This window comes from Cebus imitator, unplaced genomic scaffold (genome assembly GCF_001604975.1).
Source record: "Cebus imitator isolate Cc_AM_T3 unplaced genomic scaffold, Cebus_imitator-1.0 Scaffold66, whole genome shotgun sequence".
NCBI classification, from domain to species: domain Eukaryota; kingdom Metazoa; phylum Chordata; class Mammalia; order Primates; family Cebidae; genus Cebus; species Cebus imitator.
In genome coordinates, this window is record NW_016107381.1 from 6,468,604 (window position 1) to 6,486,402 (window position 17,799).

General features: G+C 45.9%; 1 protein-coding gene across 1 annotated transcript in view; it reads right to left on the reverse strand.

Moving 5' to 3' along the window:
• TMEM231 (transmembrane protein 231) overlaps positions 1–12,303 on the reverse strand; it is a 28,274-nt gene extending 15,971 nt beyond the window's left edge. Inside the window, exons 1-2 of the mRNA XM_037739277.1 lie at positions 11,862–12,303; positions 11,595–11,764 (exon numbers count right to left, since the gene is read on the reverse strand). Of these exons, the coding sequence (XP_037595205.1) occupies positions 11,595–11,764; positions 11,862–12,000 (309 nt within the window). The 5' untranslated portion in view covers positions 12,001–12,303. The remainder of the gene's footprint in view (positions 1–11,594; positions 11,765–11,861) is intronic.
• Between the last annotated feature and the right edge of the window lie 5,496 nt (positions 12,304–17,799).

Sequence of the window (17,799 nt, forward strand, 5' to 3'; positions counted from 1 at the left end):
AGATGAACACTTTTCAAAAGGCCTTTTTGTGGCCAAGAAACACATGAAAAAATGCTCATCATCACTGGTCATTAGAGAAATGCAAATCAAAACCACATTGAGATACCATCTCATACCAGTTAGAATGGCAATCATTAAAAAATCTGGAGACAGCAGATGCTGGAGAGGTTTGGAGAAAAAGGAACACTTTTACACTGTTGGTGGGAGTGTAAATTAGTTCAACCATTATGGAAGACAGTGTGGCAATTCCTCAAGGATCTAGAAAAAGAAATTCCATTTGACCCAGCAATTTCATTACTGGGTATATACCCAAAGGATTATACATTGTTCTATTATAAAGACACATGCACACGTATGTTCGCTGTGGCGCTGTTTACAATAGCAAAGACCTGGAACCAACCCAAATGCCCACCAATGACAGATCTGGACAAAGAAAATGTGGCACATATACACCACGGAATACTATGCAGCCATAAAAAATGATGAGTTCATGTCCTTTGTAGAGACATGGATGAACATAGAAACCATCATTCTCAGCAAACTGACATAAGAACAGAAAACCAAATACTGCATGTTTTCACTCATAGGCACATGACAATCGATGCACCTGGGCACAGGAAAGGGAAGAAGACTCACTGGGATAGGTGGTAGAGTAGAAGGGAGAGGAAGTGAGGGACAGCGAGGTGGGGGAGGTTGGGGAGGGATAACACCGGGAGAAATGCCTGATATAGGCGACGGGGGCTGGGGGAAGGATGGAGACAGCAAACCACCATGGCATGTGTGTAACTATGCAACAATCCTGCAGGATGCAGGATGTGCACATGTACCCCAGAGCCAAAGTTAAAAAAAAAAATTGTCTATATTCCCCATCTCCTCTTCCCCTATGAAGTATAGTATATAAGCACCTGTACCCCATTGGGTTATTGGGCCATCACTCTTCTGTGATTTTCCCCCATGCATGTTAAAATAAATGTGTATGACCTTTTCTGTTATTAAAAAAATAGTGTAAATATTGGTTCATTAATTAAAACAAAACAAAACACTTAATCCGAATCATTATGTATTTCCCCAACAAACTCAACAGGAAATCACTAAGGTCTATTTTTTTTGAGCCAGTGTCTTGCTCTACTGCCCAGGCTGGAGAGCAGTGGTATGATCTCGGCTTATTGCAACCTACACCTCCTGAGGTCAAGCAATTCTCCTGCCTCAGCCTCCTGAGTAGTTGGGATTACAGGTGCCCACCACCACAGCCAGCTAATTTTTGTATTTTTAGTAGAGACAGGGTTTCACCATGTTGGTCAGGCTGGTCTCAAACTCTTGACCTTAGGTGATCCACCCACCTCAGCCTCCCAAAGTGCTAGGATTACAGGTGTTGAGCCACCACATGTGGCCTTACTAAGCTCTATTTATACATTCTTAAACCACAAATGTGTTTGCTTCAGATTCTTCATGTTGGATCTCATCTCATCATTCATGTCAGGACTTAAAAGCCTTGTGCATCTTTTAGTAGCAATCAATGAAATGAAAAAGGAAGCTATGTTCAATCAGCAGGGCATTAAGGTTATATCTATTTGGTAAATTATGGATGTGAAAGTAAGGAAAAGACATAGAGGTCTGTGGAGGGAAAAGAGCTACAGTTTATGAAGCATATGTAGACAGTGAAAAACAATTGATATCCATTCCTACCATCCACAGTCTTGCCAAAGAGTGATGCTAAAACGATCATCAGGAAAGCATGGTTACTGAAAAGTGATCAGTGCTGACATGATCCCTCTGCATTTGCTACAACTGTTTCTTTCCCACTGTAGGTTCCCAGAAGGATTCTACTGCGGTGTAGCGGCATTCCCATCTGGATCCCCATCTACTGATTCATTTTGATTCCAAACATTACTATTATGTAAGGGAGGGATTTTTTTTGTGCGTGCTTTTTCAGGCTAATAAGGTCATTTGAGATGAAGAAATCTCAATTTACAGAAATTTTCAATTATTTCTTTACTTCTAGACAATAATGTCCTTCTCTTAGGTCTTGTTTTTAGAGAAACCTCCTTCCATTTTCTCCTGAGTACTTCTTCTCTGCTCTGTTTCATCAGCTTTGGGGATATCTGCTACCAGAGCTGAGGCAGTGATGGACTAGTCGTTATGGGTAGAATGAAAACAGCCTGTCAGCAGGGTGTGGTGGCTCACGCCTGTAATCCAAGCACTTTGGAGACCAAGGCAGGTGGATCACCTGAGGTCGGGAGTTTAAGACCAGTCTGACAAACGTGGTGAAACTCCGTCTTAAAAAAAAAAAAAAAGAAAAAAGAAAATAGCCTGCCTCGCAGATCATGAAGTCAGGAGATTGAGACCATCCTGGTCGATGTGGTGAAACTTCGTCTCTACTAAAAATACAAAAATTAGCTGGGTGTAGTGGCGCATGTCTGTTATCCCAGCTACTTGGGAGGCTGAGGCAGGAGAATCACTTGAACCGGGAGGTGGAGGTTGTGGTGAGCCAAGATCGTGCCATTGCACTCCAGCCTGGTGACAGAGTGAGACTCAAAGAAAAAAGAAAAGAGCCTCTTTTGTCTTCCTGTGGATTTTCTTCAACTGGGATCTGGGTAGACAATGTTGTACAACTCTCTGTGATGGATGCATGCCTTTTAGATCTTTAGGGCTGAACATGAAGCAAAGATCACATTCCTCAACTTCAACAGAGGATAGTGGCCGGGAGACAACTGCCGGAAGAATCCAGACTCCAACCCACTGTGGGAGGGGAGATGCTCACTTCCTTTGATCTTTACAATAAATGTAAAGCCCCAGGCAGGAATAACAAGTATTTTCCCCATTACACAGATGAGAAATGAAGGGTAAGGAAAGTTAGGGCATTTACCAGAAATACAGCAAGTAATGGTGAAGACAGAATTTGAGATCAGGTGACTTCGAATCTGGTCCTCTTTTTAGGACCAAAATGTCCAGAATTATTAAAAAATTCAAAATGAAGAAGGTAGGTTGGAAAAATCTTTTTGCAAAACGGCGGCAGCAGGCATCTACACCTGTATACCTGCCTGTGCACGTCCTTCCACCCCAAGTTCAGGGAGGACAGATTTGGCATAGCACCATCAATAGTGTCTACTTGTTAAATTCACTCATTGATCTGTTATGTACTTTTGGGGCACCGACTACATGCCAGGCACTATTTCAGATAATGAGACTATAATGGTAAACAAAATAGACAAAGTCCCCATCCTAACAGGGCATACATTCCCAAAGGAGAATATAGAAGATAAGTAAATAAATAAATATGCAACAATAGCATATAGTGGCAAGTGCTACTGATGAAAATGAGGCAGGCTAAAATTAGAGAGTAATGAAGGTAAAATTTAACAGAAATTGGCCAGGCGAGGTGGCTCATGCCTGTAATCCCAGCACTTTGGGAGACCCAGGCTGGCGGATCACTTGGGCTCAGGAGTCGGAGCCCAGCCTGGGCAACATGGTGAAACCCCATCTCTACTAAAAATACAAAAGTTAGTCGGGCATGGTGGCCATGCACCTGTAATCCCAGCTACTTGGGAGGCTGAGGCAGAATTACTTGAACCCTAGAGGCAGAGGCTGCAGTGAGCCGAGATCATACCACTGCACTCCAGCTTGGGTGACAGAGCAAAACTCCATCTCAAACAAACAAACAACAAAAAACCCAAAAATAATTTTTTTTTTGAGATGGAGTTTCACTCTTGGTGCCCAGTCTGGAGTGCAATGGTGCAATCTCAGCTCACCACAACCTCTGCCTCCTGGGTTTAGGTGATTCTCCCGCCTCAGCTTTCTGATTACAGGCCTGTGCCACCATGCCTGGCTAATTTTGTGTTTTTAGTAGAGACAGGGTTTCTCCATGTTGGTCAGGTTGGTCTTAAACTCCCGACCTCAGGTGATCTACCTGCCTCAGCCTCCCAAAGTGTTGGAATTAGAGGCATGAGCCACCACGGTCGGCCCAAAAAGAATTTATTTTATTTTATTTTTTTAAGATGGGGTTTCACCATGATGGCCAAGCTGGTCTTCAACTCCTGACCTCAGGTGATCCACCCATCTCGGCCTCCCAAAGTGCTAGGATTACAGGTTTGAGCCACCGCGCCTGGCCCCAAAAAGAATTTAACATAAATATCCAGGATTACCTGACTTGTTGGAGTCCTGAACTAAGGGTGATGGGGTACAGGAACACCTCAGGGAAGAGAGATCCTGGGTAACCAGGTACATGTGCTCTGGATGTCCGTGGGGCCAGTGCATCTGGCAGAGTGGATGAAAAGGAGAGCAGAGTGGAGAGAGGGGGAAGAGAAGTGACGATGGAAAGGATGTCTCCCACAAATGACCTGTCGCCAAGCTAGACTCTCACCCTCCTGGGGCTGGCAAAGTCTGGCTATGCTTCTCTGTTATTGCTTGGACCACTGAAGAAGTCAATTATTTAATTCCATTTAGTTGAAAGTAAGCTTAACATATGTGCAACAGCTAACAAAGGCAGGGATTCAAAGGCTACTACTTCTTTAACACAAATTCTAGGTCACTATCTAACCTCCAACTGGTGTTTAGCAAAGAGAATTGACAAGTCATACTACCGCCTTATGTCTATGAGGTATATGCAGGCTTTGGAAGAATTTTTATAACCATTGATTGTCCCATGTGATCCCTCTGCATATCCCAGGAGAGAGGTGGGTGCTCTCATGCCCTGTATATGGATAAATAAATCGAGGCTGAGGTTATGAAACCCAGTGACAGAACTGGGACTAGGACCTTGGTTTGCTGACTCCTGATTCAGGGCTCTTCTATAATGGCTCATAAGAACTCTAATTTCAAAGATTTCTCATGGCTAAAGAAGGATAATCCTTTAGAGATATACATGAAATCCATATTCATGTAATAAGCAGAGTCAGAGGGAATTTTTTTTTTTTTTTTTTTTTTTTGAGACGAAGTCTTGCTCTGTCACCCAGGCTGGAGTGCAGTGGCACAATCTCGGCTCACTGCAACCTCTGCCACCCCAGTTCAAGTGATTCTTCTGCCTCAGCTTCCTGAGTAGCTGGGATTACAGGTGTACATCACCATGCCAGGCTAATTTTTGTTTTAGTACAGATAGGGTTTCATCATGTTGGCCAGGCTGCTCTCGAACTCTGGAACTCAGGTGATCCGTCTGCCTTGGCCTCCCAAAGTGCTGGGATTACAGGGGTGAGCCACTGCGCCTGGCCAGAGGGAATTCAACATAGGGAATAACTAGTTCCACAGGTATTAGGGGACTGAAGATGTAAAAAGGGTATATCCCGGCAACACAGAGATAGTAGCTACAAGGAACAGTTCTAGTCCCAAGGACTAGAGAAGTAGGGGAAGTGGGTAGGATTGATAGAACTTAGAGATTTAGGGAAGAGTCCTCAAAGAGCTGAGCCTCAGGGCTTGAGAAGGGAGTGCTGCCCAGATGGGGTCAGGACCTCTGAGCTTGAAGGAAGGATGCTAAAGGGAAGCTGGAAGGTTGAAGAGGTGTCTTGCCCCTTCCGGTTTGCAGGTTATCCCTGTTTGTGTCATCTCAGCAGTGGTTATTCACCCTGGCATGGCATCTGGTTTCTTTATTTTGCAATCCCAGAACAAGGCTCATCATGCCTCCTACTGGCAGAACCCAACAGGGAGCTGCAGGAGAAGGTGGTTTCCAGAATCTCAGCACAAACCTGGAAGCTGAGGGTGGGTTTGGAGCTGATCAATATCTCATATCAGCACACCATCTGACTGCAGGAATTGCCAGAAATTTAAGTGCCAGAGTATCCTATGTGTGACTTTTTTCCTGCCAGTAATTCTACAGCATCCCATGGTTTGTTGGAATTTTGTTTGGTTTCTGTTTTGTTTGCATACGTTTCATTCATTCAAGTCATTTTTTTCCTTTTTTTGAGATGCAGTCTGGCGCTATCGCCCAGGCTGGAGCACGGTGGTGCGATCTCAGCTCACTGCAACCTCTGCCTCCCAAATTCAAGCAATTCTCATGCCTCAGCGTCTCAAATAGCTGGTACAGGCACCTGCCATCACAGCTGGGTAATTTTTATGTTTTTAGCAGAGAAGGGGTTTGACCATGTTGGCCAGGCTAGCCTTGAATTCCCTACCTCAGGTGATCCACCCAACTTAGCCTTCCAAAGTGCTGGGATTATAGGCGTGAGACACTGTACCCGGCCCATATTATTTTATTAAAGGTTAATTTCCTAGTTTAAATGAGTGTCTATTTCGCCATATGCTTGACATCACTGGGTGCTCCTTTCTTTCTTTTTATGCTGAATATACTCTTTGGCACCAGTTTTGGGTCTCCTGCAAAGTAGAAACTGCTACTTCATTAATCTAGCTGTATTTCTTTTTTCTCTTTCTTTCCTTTTTTTTTGGATACAGGGTCAAAAAAGGCTGAAGTGCAATGTCACGATCACAGCTCACTGCAGCCTTGACCTCTTCAGCTCAAGTGATCCCCCCATCTGAGCCTCCTGAGGTGCTGGGACTACAGGCACGCACCACCATGCCTGGTTAATTTTTAAATTTTTTGTAGAGTCAGGCCACCTCACTATGTTGCCTGGGTGGTCTGGAACTCCAGAGCTCAAGTAGCTAGTCTCCCAAAGTGCTGAGACTATAGGCATGAATCACTGTGCTCAGCCTTGTATTTCAATCAATCTAAGATACCATTAATTATAAAATGAACCGTTATTTTACATACCACTGAGAAAAGGAAAATACTTCCAATTAAACTACGATACTTTTCTTTTTCTTTTTTTTTTTTGAGATGGAGTTTCACCATGGTGGCCAGGCTGGTCTCCAACTCCTGACCTCAGGTGATCCACCGGCCTTGGCCTCCCAAAGTGCTGGGATTATAGGCATGAGCCACCACGCCCAGCCAAACTATGATACTTTTCTAATCACTTATTTTTTAAAAAGTTACTGAAAGAGCTTTTAGAATTAGACATATTTACAGCATGTTTATTTACTTAGAAAAATATAAGCAAAATAAGTTGATCCAGGGATTCCTAAAACGTCTTCATACCCTTGTAATATTCAGTAACACTAACTCAGTCAACAATATCCATGCTTTTCTATGCAACTCTGTCCTTTGTGCCATCAAACATGTTAGTGATACAGCATTAAAACAAAAAGGCCGGTCATGGTGGCTCATGCCTGTAATCCCAGCACTTTGGGAAGCTGAGGTGGGCAGATCACGAGGTCAGGAGATCGAGGCCATCCTGGCCAGCATGGTGAAATCCCGTCTCTACTAAAAATACAAAAATTAGCTGGGCATGGTGGCATGTGCCTGTAGCCCCAACTACTCAGGAGGCTGAGGCAGGAGAATTGCTTGAACCCGGGAGGCGAAGGAGGTTGCAGTGAGGCGAGATTGCGCCACTGCACTCCAGCCTGGAGACAGAGCGAGACTCCTCTGTCTCAAAAAAAACAAAAAACAACAACAAATAAACCAATTCAGCCGGGCATGGTGGCTCATGCCTGTAATCCCAGCACTTTGGGAGGCCAAGGCGGGCGGATCACAAGGTCAAGAGATCGAGGCCATCCTGGCCAACATGGTGAAACCCTGTCTCTACTAAAAATACAAAAATTAGTTGGGCATGGTGGCATGTGCCTGTAGTCCCAGCTACTCCAGAGGCTGAGGCAGGAAAACAGCTTGAACCGGGAAGCAGAGGTTGCAGGGAGCTGAGATCATGCCATTGCACTCCAGCCTGGTGACAGATTGAGACTCCACCTCAGAAAAAAAAAAAAAAAAAAAAAAAAAAAAAAAAAAAAAAAAAAAAAAAAAAAACCAAAAAACAATTCAACTGGGCAGCTCATGCTTGTAGTCTCAGCACTTTGGGAGGCTGAGGTGGGAAGATCATTTGAGCTCAGGAGTTCAAGACCAGCCTGGCCAACATGGTAAAACCTCATCCGTACTAAGATTACAAAAATGAGCTAGGTGTGGTGGCAGGAGCCTGTAATATCAGCTACCTGGGAGGCTGAGGCAGGAGAATCTCTTGAACCTGGGAGGCAGAGGCTGTAGTAAGCCAAGATTGTGCCATTGCACTCCAGCCTGGGTGACAGAGTGAGACCCTGTCTCAAAATAAAAAAAATAAACAAACGAACAATTCAAAAAAATAAAAAATAAACAAACGAACAATTCATAAAAGAAACTAAAAGCCATTGGTCAGTGCCCTTAAGCAGACTTTGAAATTATGCAGAGCTTTCCTATTTTTAAAAGCCTCTCCAACTTTCCCTTATTTGCTCTCCATTCAATTCTAGGGGTTAAAATAATGTTCTACTACTGTCTCTGGGGTTTTCTCTGAGGTTGCTGATGCCCCTTCTTTTTATTTCATTTTAATTTTTCTAACACCTACCTCTTACACAGAAATGATGCCCCCTCTGCATGTTTTGATGCTGGCACTTTTGAGGCTGGCACAGATGTAAGCAGTGAGAACTATGCCACACCTACCTCCTTGCCCACAGCTGATAACCACATACAGCAAAGCACTGATTTCAGAGATGAGAAAAAACAGGTGTCTTAGAAACACGGTACTCTCCACTCATCCTCCGGAACCCTTCCATAACCTTTAGACCCTGTATCTGTGGATCCACACAGGCCCTCAAGAGCCATGTCAGGCTCCTTGAGGGGAAAAAGTCACTTTGCTTTTTTCTTCTCTCGTTAAAAACAACATAAACTAGACTTCCGAACCATTAATAATGTAGAGAGCTTAGAGACGCTGTCCAAGATGAGCTGACCAAAGCAGAGGCAAGGCTGTTTGTGACTTCAGCACTTCCCCCATTAGCCATTGCAAAGCCACCTTCCAGCACTTGGTCTAACCTTAATCAACAACCACTGCTTCCTTTGCTTCCTGTACAGTTTCCTGGATAGGCTGACACCAGTCTGGCTCTATGCTCAAAGTTAGAAAATAAAAGTAGTGCCGGGAGCGGTGGCCACTTTGGGAGGCCGAGGCGGGTGGATCACGAGGTCAAGAGATTGAGACCATCCTGGTCAACATGGTGAAACCCCGTCTCTACTAAAAATACAAAAAATCAGCTGGGCATGGTGGCACGTGCCTGTAATCCCAGCTACTCAGGAGGCTGAGGCAGGAGAATTGCCTGAACCCAGGAGGCGGAGGTTGCGGTGAGCCGAGATCACGCCATTGCACTCCAGCCTGGGTAACAAGAGTGAAACTCTGTCTCAAAAAAAAAAAACACACACACACACACACACACACACACACACACAAAAGAAAATAAAAGTAGTTTGTTGCAATAAGGGCTGAGATTTTAAGATACAGCATAAGAAATACTGGAACTCAGCTGGACTGAGTTCCAGTCCAGCCTGTGATCACTTCAAAGCTAGGGCAGGCCGGGAGCAGTGGCTCATACCTGTAATCGTCGCTGTTTGGGAGGCTGAGGCGAGTGTATCATCAGAGGTCAGGAATTCTAGACCAGCCTGGCCAACATGGTGAAATCTTGTTTCTACTAAAAACACACACAAAAAATTAGCCAGGAGTGGTAGTGCATGCCTGTAGTCTCAGCTACCTGGGAGGCTAAGGCGGGAGGCTCGGTTGAACCGGGGAGGCAGAGGTTGCAGTGAACTGAGATTGTGCCACTGCATTCCGGCCTGGGCAACAGAGTGAGACTTTAAAAAAAAAAAAACCTAGGACAAACTGTACTACTTCTTTGTTTTTTTTTAATTTTTACGAAATGTGGGGTTCTGCTATGTTGCCTACGCTGGCCTTGAATTCCTGGGCTCAAGCAATCCTCCTGCCTTGCCCTTCCTAAATGCTAGGATGACAGGTGTGAGCTATCATATCTAGGTGCAACTATTTTTTTGTCATTTACTCAATCATTTAGAAATGTATCTCCAGGTCTTGAGATGACATTTGCATTGGCAACTCTCAACTTCTCAGTTTTAGGCATTCGCTATTGAGTTCCCACAAGGAAAGATGATTTAGCTTCTTCTCTCCCTCCACTCCTCCCACCATCCCGTCATATACGCAATACCTTTCTCATTACCCCCAGTAGAGCTAAAATCTTTTTTCGGTCAGTCAACATTCAGTGTTCATATAATTAAGACTATATAAATCCTATTCACAACTCTGGTGACTTTTTGTTATCACTTTTCCTTACTTTTCATTTCTCTGCAGTTATTATTTGCTTAGTTTTCTAAGTACTTATACAATTTCATCAAAGAGCTGCTGTTCCAGTTCCTCAAAATTTCACATTTAAAAGCATAAGATCTAGTCAAAACCTTGTTCGTTGAAATAGTGCCCCTAGGCTGGGCATGGTGGCGCACACAGGTAATCCCAGCACTTTGGGAGGCTGAGGTAGGTGGATCACCCGAGGTCAGTAGTTTGAAGCCAGCCTGGCCAGCATGGTGAAACCCCTTTTCTACAAAAAATCCAAAAAATTAGCTGGACACGGTGGCACACGCCTGTAATCCCAGCTACTCGGGAGGCTGAGGCAGGAGAATTGCTTGAATCCAGGAGGCGGAGGTTGCAGTGAGCGGAGATCATGCCACTACACTTCAGCCTTGGCGACAGAGCAATATTCTGTCTCAAAAAAATATATATATATATTGTCTCTAATAGTGAAAAAGTCAAAGTAAGCCAAATATCCAGCAACAGGGAACTGGTTAAATACAGTACCGCAGTTTCATGATGTGAAATACTTTGGAGACCTCAAAAAGAATAAGGCTGATTAATAAGTATTGATATATATATAGATAGATAGATAGATAGATACATAGATATATATATAACTAAGCCTTCAATTTCTATTATGTCTACCTATAACTCTGTAATACCCAGCTATACATGTTTGGCTTGTAGGCCGATCAATCATCTTAGAGATGTCTGAAGAGATTCAGCTTTGAAAGAAGGAAAACCAGAAGTTTCATACTTCTAAAGGAAAATGTTTTCAGAAAATCAGTGAAAAGGAGTGATTATAAATGAAGCATTTCTTTATAATCTCTCAAAGCAAATACTAAATTACAGTTTCCTCTGAGTACTGATGAAAAAAGTTTAAAAAGAAATAAATAAATTACAGACAGTAAGATGCTTCAATTTCATCCCGGACAGCTGCAGGACGGCGCATTCTCTAAGGGGACAAGCCCAGGGGGCGTGACTCCAGCCAGAGCTCGTTTTGGAAGGCCGCTTAACCAATAAGCTCCTTGGTTTCCAATGCTCAGCATAAAAATGCCGCCCTTTCCGTTCCTACAGTGCTGTGATGCAAACGCCGCGACAGCTTTGGGTTACCTACATTAACAGCGCGCGGCCTTCAAGGCTCCTAAAAGGACTTTCACAAACACCTTCCATCAGGCCAGGACTGCAGGTGTGACGGGGACAGAGGCAGGCTGCCCCCAGGCCTCTGGACACTGTGTCAGGGCGCACACGCCGACAGCGTGGCTTTCCGGGGGCCGGGGACGTCTGGGAGAAGCTGACTGAAACAGAAGATCGATTCCCTAGGCCCTAGGAGATGAAACGTCCCACCTCTGAGGGTTCGCGAGTCCTTAGGATCCAAGCTGGGCTCCCCACGGCCGGGGCCGCTAGCTCCACATCCCCGTTCCCACCCCATCCCCCTCTCTGCCACAGGCCCAGGCGAGAACCACGCACCGAAACAAACGGGACGCGCAGGCGATCCCCCTGCAGCCGGTTGAAGGCGGGGAACGTGCTCCAGGCGAGGAACCCGCCGCTCTCAGGTCCCAGCAGCGCCACGAGCAGCACCTGGTGCTGGAAGCGCACGGTCGGCTGCTCCTCATAGCTGCTCCGCTTCAGCCAAAACCCTGAGTTAAAGAGGGCGGTGAGGAGGCAGTCAGGGAGGCCGGCCCCGGCCGAGCGCACCCGGGGAGCCGCGTGGTACAACGGCCGGGGCAGGCTCACCGTGGCTCCGGAAGGCCACCAGCAGCGGCGGGATGTACGTGAGCGCCGCGGCCAGCAGCAGGAACAGCGCGGCTTTGGAGCAGAGTCCAGCGCGGTAGCTGCGCTCTACCGGGTGAGAGAAGAGCTCGTAGAGCGCCATGAGCTCCGCGCCCTGGCACGCCGCGAACCAGGTGACCAAGTTTGGCTTCTCCTGGTTGCCATCGCCTCGGTCTCACGGCAACCGAAGGCGCCCGGAAAGGAGCCAATAGCAAGGACGCACGGAAAGAAACCCGTGACGGGGGCGGGGTTAGCAGGGGCGGTGGCCGCCCAGGAGACGGTCGGCCCCTTTTTGGCGCTGAGTGCTTTTGCGTTACGGCTGGGCGGCGATAGAATGTTTCGTGGACCAGAGTCGTGTCTGTTGTCTGTGTTAACTTTTGTGTAAAATAAGATGCCCATAAAAGTTGACTTGAGGCCGGGCGCGGTGGCTCACGCCTGTAATCCCAGCACTTTGGGAGGCTGAGGCGGGTGGATCAGGAGGTCAAGAGATCGAGACCATCCTGGTCAACGTGGTGAAACCCCGTCTCCACTAAAACTACAAAAAATTAGCTGGGCATGGTGGCGCGTGCCTGTAATCCCAGCTACTCAGGAGGCTGAGGCAGGAGAATTGCCGGAACCCAGGAGGCGGAGGTTGCGGTGAGCCGAGATCGCGCCATTGCACTCCAGCCTGGGTAACAAGAGCGAAACTCCATCTCAAAAAAAAAAAAAAAGTTGACTTGAACACTGTGGAGGAAAAGATAAATATTAAATTTTAACTCAATTGAACATGGACAAAACGGTCACCAAGTCCCGTACAGGTTTTGTGAGCCCCTTGAGGTGTTCATCCAGCGAAGTGTCGGAGAAATCTCTATTTCAATCTATTCCTCTAGGTTAGTTATTGAAAAACAATCGCAAAAACAAGATCTTTTAATGTTTCCTGAGATAAGTGGTGAAGGATCCTCGTGACTGGGCCTCATGCCAAACAACTTGTTACCAAAAGAGCTAGGGTCTCAGACCACGCCAGAGCTTTATGAGACCTCTCCTTGTCTGCAGGAACGTTGCTTCCCAGTCTGGAGGTGAATCCTGCATAGTCGCGTGTGTGTAATGTCTGACTGGAGCCCAGGCTGTTGCTTCCCAGCCTGGTGGTAAGTCCTCCCTAGTCTGGTGAGTGTAAATATGTATATGTCTTTTTCCTTCTCCCCTTCCCATTGCAATTTGCTTATTATATCAATCTGCTTAGTATATTAATTTGCTTATTTTATCCGCATTGCCATTTACGTGGGATAAAGCTTGTTTACACTTAAAGGTATTGTGTGTGTGCGCCTTTTCTTCTCCCCTTGAGTGTGTCCTGCACAGAACAAACATCTGCTTTTGTGTTATCTGTTAACCCCCAGTGTGGTTCCTACTGAAGTCCATCCAGTTACAAACCTGGCCGCGGTCCTGGACCTGGTCCTGGGCTAAGACCAAAGCCAGGTGCCTTTACCCCCAAATTTTCTGTTGCTTCCACTATGCTCCAATGTAAGACAGACACGGAAACACAAATCCCCTGGCTCTTCGAGGGACAGAGTGGAATTACTACAAAGCTCTGATGCACTTCGTTAACCTTGTGTTGGGTACAAGCTCAGCCATGAGTTTTACAGGAAGCTATGGTCCTCCCTAAAGATCACTGGTTTATTGCTTAATTGAATGCTTACATCCCCTCACTGTCCCCGACCAATATTTCAAACATGGTAGAAGGACTTTTTTTTTTTAATCTATGGTCCACAGCCAAGTTCTTCATCAAATGGCCCTGAATGGCTGGGCGTGGTGGCTAACACCTGTAATCCCAGCACTTTGGGAGGCCAAGGTGAATGGGTCACCTGAGATTTGGAGTTCGAGACCAGCCTGGCCAACATGGTGGAACCTCATCTCTACTAAAAATACAAAAATTAGCTGACCATGATGGCAGATGCCTGTAATCCCAGCTACTCTGGAGGCTGAGGTGGGAGAATCGCTTGAACCCAGGAGGCAGTGGCTACAGTGAGCCGAGATGGTGCCACTGCACTCCAGCCTGGGTGACAGAGCAAGACTTGGTCTCAAAACAGAAAAACAAAAAACAATAAGGGTGTGATAGAATGTTAGGAATAATTAAAAAAAAAAAAGAAGAAAGAAAAAAAACCAAAGCAATAAGGGGTTCTGGGGTTCAGTGTTTTATCATGCAAACAAAGCCTCCAGGCTTCAAAGAGAACAGATTGTAAATGTTTCTTATCAGACTTAAAGAGTCTATTCTGTTACTATCAGCCTTACTGTCTCTCTGTTGATGTTAATATTGGTCAGCTGGGTCTGAATTCCAAAAAGAGGAGGGTATAATGAGGCATGTCTGACTCTCCCCTTCCGGTCATGGCCAGAGCTAGCTTTTCAGGTTAACTTTGGAATACCCTTGTCTGAGAGAAGGGTTCCATTGAGATGGTTGGGGGCTTAGAACTTTTTTTGTTTTTTGAGACAGAGACTGAGTCTTGCTCTGTCACCAAGCTGGAGTGCAGTGGCACGAACTTGGCTCACTGCAACCTCTGCCTCCTGGGTTCAAGTAATTCTCCAGCCTCAGCCTCCTGAGTAGCTGGGACTACAAGCATGCACTACTATGCCCAGCTAATTTTTGTATTTTTAGTAGAGACGGAGTTTTACCATGTTAGCATGGTCTCTATCTTTTGACCTCATGATCCACCTACCTCTGCCTCCTAAAGTGCTGGAATTACAGGCATAAGCCACCGCGCCTGGCCTGGGAGCTTAGAATTTTATTTTTGGTTTACAGTACACCAGGATAGGGTCATTGAGTGAGGGGTGAGGAAAAACAGAAGTCAGGGAGACCAATCAAGAGGTTGTTGAGGCCAGGTGTGGTGGCTCAGCTTAGCATTTTGGTCAGAGGTGTTTGAACCAGAGAGACTCCCATATTGAATGGGGGCTGGGTAAAATAAGGCTGGGACCTACTGGGCTGTCTTCCCAGGAGACTAGGCATTCCTGGTCATAGTATGAGCTACGAGGATGACATAAGATACAGGTCACAGAGACCCTGTGGATAAAACAGGATGTGGTTAAAAAGAAGCCAGTAAGGCCGGGCGCAGTGCCTCACACCTGTAATCCCCGCATTTTGGGAGGCTGAGGTGGGCAGATCACCTGAGGTCAATAGTTCGAGACCAGCTTGGCCAACATGGTAAAACCATGTCACCACTAAAAATACAAAAAAATTTAGCTAGGTGTGGTAGTGGGCACCTGTAATCCCAGCTGCTTGGGAAGCTGAGGCAGGAGAATTGCTTGAACCTGGGAGATGGAGGTTGCAGTAAGCCAAGACTGTGCCATTGAACTCCAGCCTGGGTGACAAGAATGAAACTCTGCCTTCAAAGAAAAAAGCCAGCCAAAAGCCACCAAAACCAATATGGCCTTGAATGTGAACTTTGGTCATCCTCACTGCTCATCATATGCTCATTGTAATGCATTAGCATGCTAAAAGAAACTCACACTAGTGCCATGACAGTTTACAAATGCCATGGCAATGTCCTGAAGTTACCCTATCTAGTCTAAAAAAGGGAGAGACCCTCAGTTCTGGGGAAATCTCTGCCCTTTTCCTGGAAAACTCATGAATAATTTAACCCTTGTTTAGCATATGGATCAAGATAAATTTATTCAGTTGAGTAGCCCATACTGCTGCTCTGCCTATGGAGTAGCTATTTTTTTTTTTCCCATTTATTTATTTTATTGCATTTTAGGTTTTGGGGTACATGTGAAGAACATGCAAAATTGTTGCATAGGAACACACATGGCAGTGTGATTTGCTGCCTTCCTCCCCATCACCTACATCTGGCATTTCTCCCCTTGCTATTGTTGTATTTGACCGGAGTGTAGAAAGTTACCACAAGACAAAAGTACGCCAGATTGCAGGGTCATTTGTTATGCTGGTGACCACAGAGGACTCACGTCTCTCCAACCTGTGGTGCCAAAAGGAGGGTGCCATGATTTTTTATACCCGAAAAACCACCTTGGGAGTGGGGGTGAGGGGCGGGGATGGGGATGATAAGGTTTCGGACATTTCAAGGGCTAGGGGATTCTGTGATTCACCTCCTGGGTGGAGACAAGGGCGGGGGTCTCCGGACATTCCAAGGGCTAGGGGATTCTGTGATTCACCTCAGTGGTTTACAGAAGTCAAGATATACATTTGTTTACACATAACAGATTTTAGCAGTTACTGATAAGAAAAGGTAAGCAGCTTTACGTAGTTTTGAAGAACAAACTAGCAGTTCTATTTACAGAGGCCAAGGACAGCAGTTATTGTAAGGAGAATGGGGCAGCCATTTCAACTTATCTAAAAACAGTTTTGCATTTTATAAAATAGTTTTGCTCCGGTTCTGGCTCTAGGCCAGCACAATATCACACTATCTCTTCCCAGCTTCCCACCCGGAGTAGCTATTTTTTTACTCTATCGACTTGCCCCAAATTCTTTTTTGCGTGAGATCCAGAACCCCTTTCTGGTAACACTTTGGGAGGCCAACACATGAGGACTGCTTGAGCCCAGGAATTAGAGGTTGCAGTAAGCTGCGACTGCAGCTTGGGTGACAGAGCAAGACTCTGTCTGAAGAAAGAAAAAAAAAAGTCCTGGAAGGATCACACTGCAGTGTCAGGAGATAATGTGAGGTTTGTGCTGAGCGGAGTCCAGTAGTTGCTGCCACTGCTTTGAGAGCAACCTCGAAGTGGCTTTTAGATGAAGAGAACAGCTGACATCCTAACGACACAGACTAATAGCGAGGTCAAGACTGCCCATTTGGGAAAACTGTCCCAGGGTCCAAGGTGACAATGTCATCAGCCATAAAATGCTTTTGAAATAGTGGGTTCAGTACTACTGGTTCTTGATTAAAAGCTTTTCTGGAAAGGCAATGTAGGTTTTTTTTTTTAATTATTATTTTGTTTTTTTGAGACAAGGTCTCTCTCCGTCTACCTCCTGGGCTCAAGTACTCCTCCCACCTCAAGTACTCCTGAATAGCTGGAGCTACAGGCATGTGCCACTATGCCTGGCTAATCTTTTTTTATAGATGGCGTTTCACTTGTCGCCCAGGCTGGAGTGCAATGGCATGATTTCAGCTCACCGCAACCTCCGCCTCCCAGGTTCAAGCGATTCTCCTGCCTCAGCCTTCCGAGTAGCTGGGACTATAGGCGCGTGCTACAACGCCTAGCTTATTTTTGTATTTTTAGTAGAGACGAGGTTTCACATGTTAGCCACGATGGTCATGATCTGACCTCATGATCAGCCTGCCTTGGCCCCCCAAAGTGCTGGGATTACAGGCGTGAGCCACTGTACCCAGCTGTGCCCGGCTAATCAAAAAAAATTTGGGGTGGCCGGGTGCTGTGGCTCATGCCTGTAATCCCAGCACTTTGGGAGGCCAAGGCGGGTGGATCACGAGGGTCAGGAGTTCAAGATCAGCCTGGCCAAGATGGTGAAATCCCGTCTCTACTAAAAAAAATTTCCAAAAATTGGCCAGGCATGGTGGCAGGCACCTGTAGTCCCAGCTACTTGGGAGGCTGAGGCAGGAGAATCGCTTCAACCCGGGTGGCAGAGGTTGCAGTAAGCCAAGATCATGCCACTGCACTCCACCCTGGGTGACAGAGTGAGATTCCATCTCAAAAAGAAAAAAATTTTTTTTTTGGCTGAGGCAGGACAATTGCTTGAACCTGGGTGGTGGAGGTTGCGGTGAGCCAAGATAATGCCACTGCACTCTAGCCTAGGTGACTCTATCTATCTAAAAAAAAAAAAAAATTTTTTTAAGAGACAAGGTCTTGCCAAGTTGCCCAGGCTGGTCTCCAACTCCTGGGCTCAAGTATCCTCTGCCTTGACCCCCAAAGTGCTGTGATTACAGGAGTGAACCACTGCACCTGTCCCCAACTGCACATTTTAATT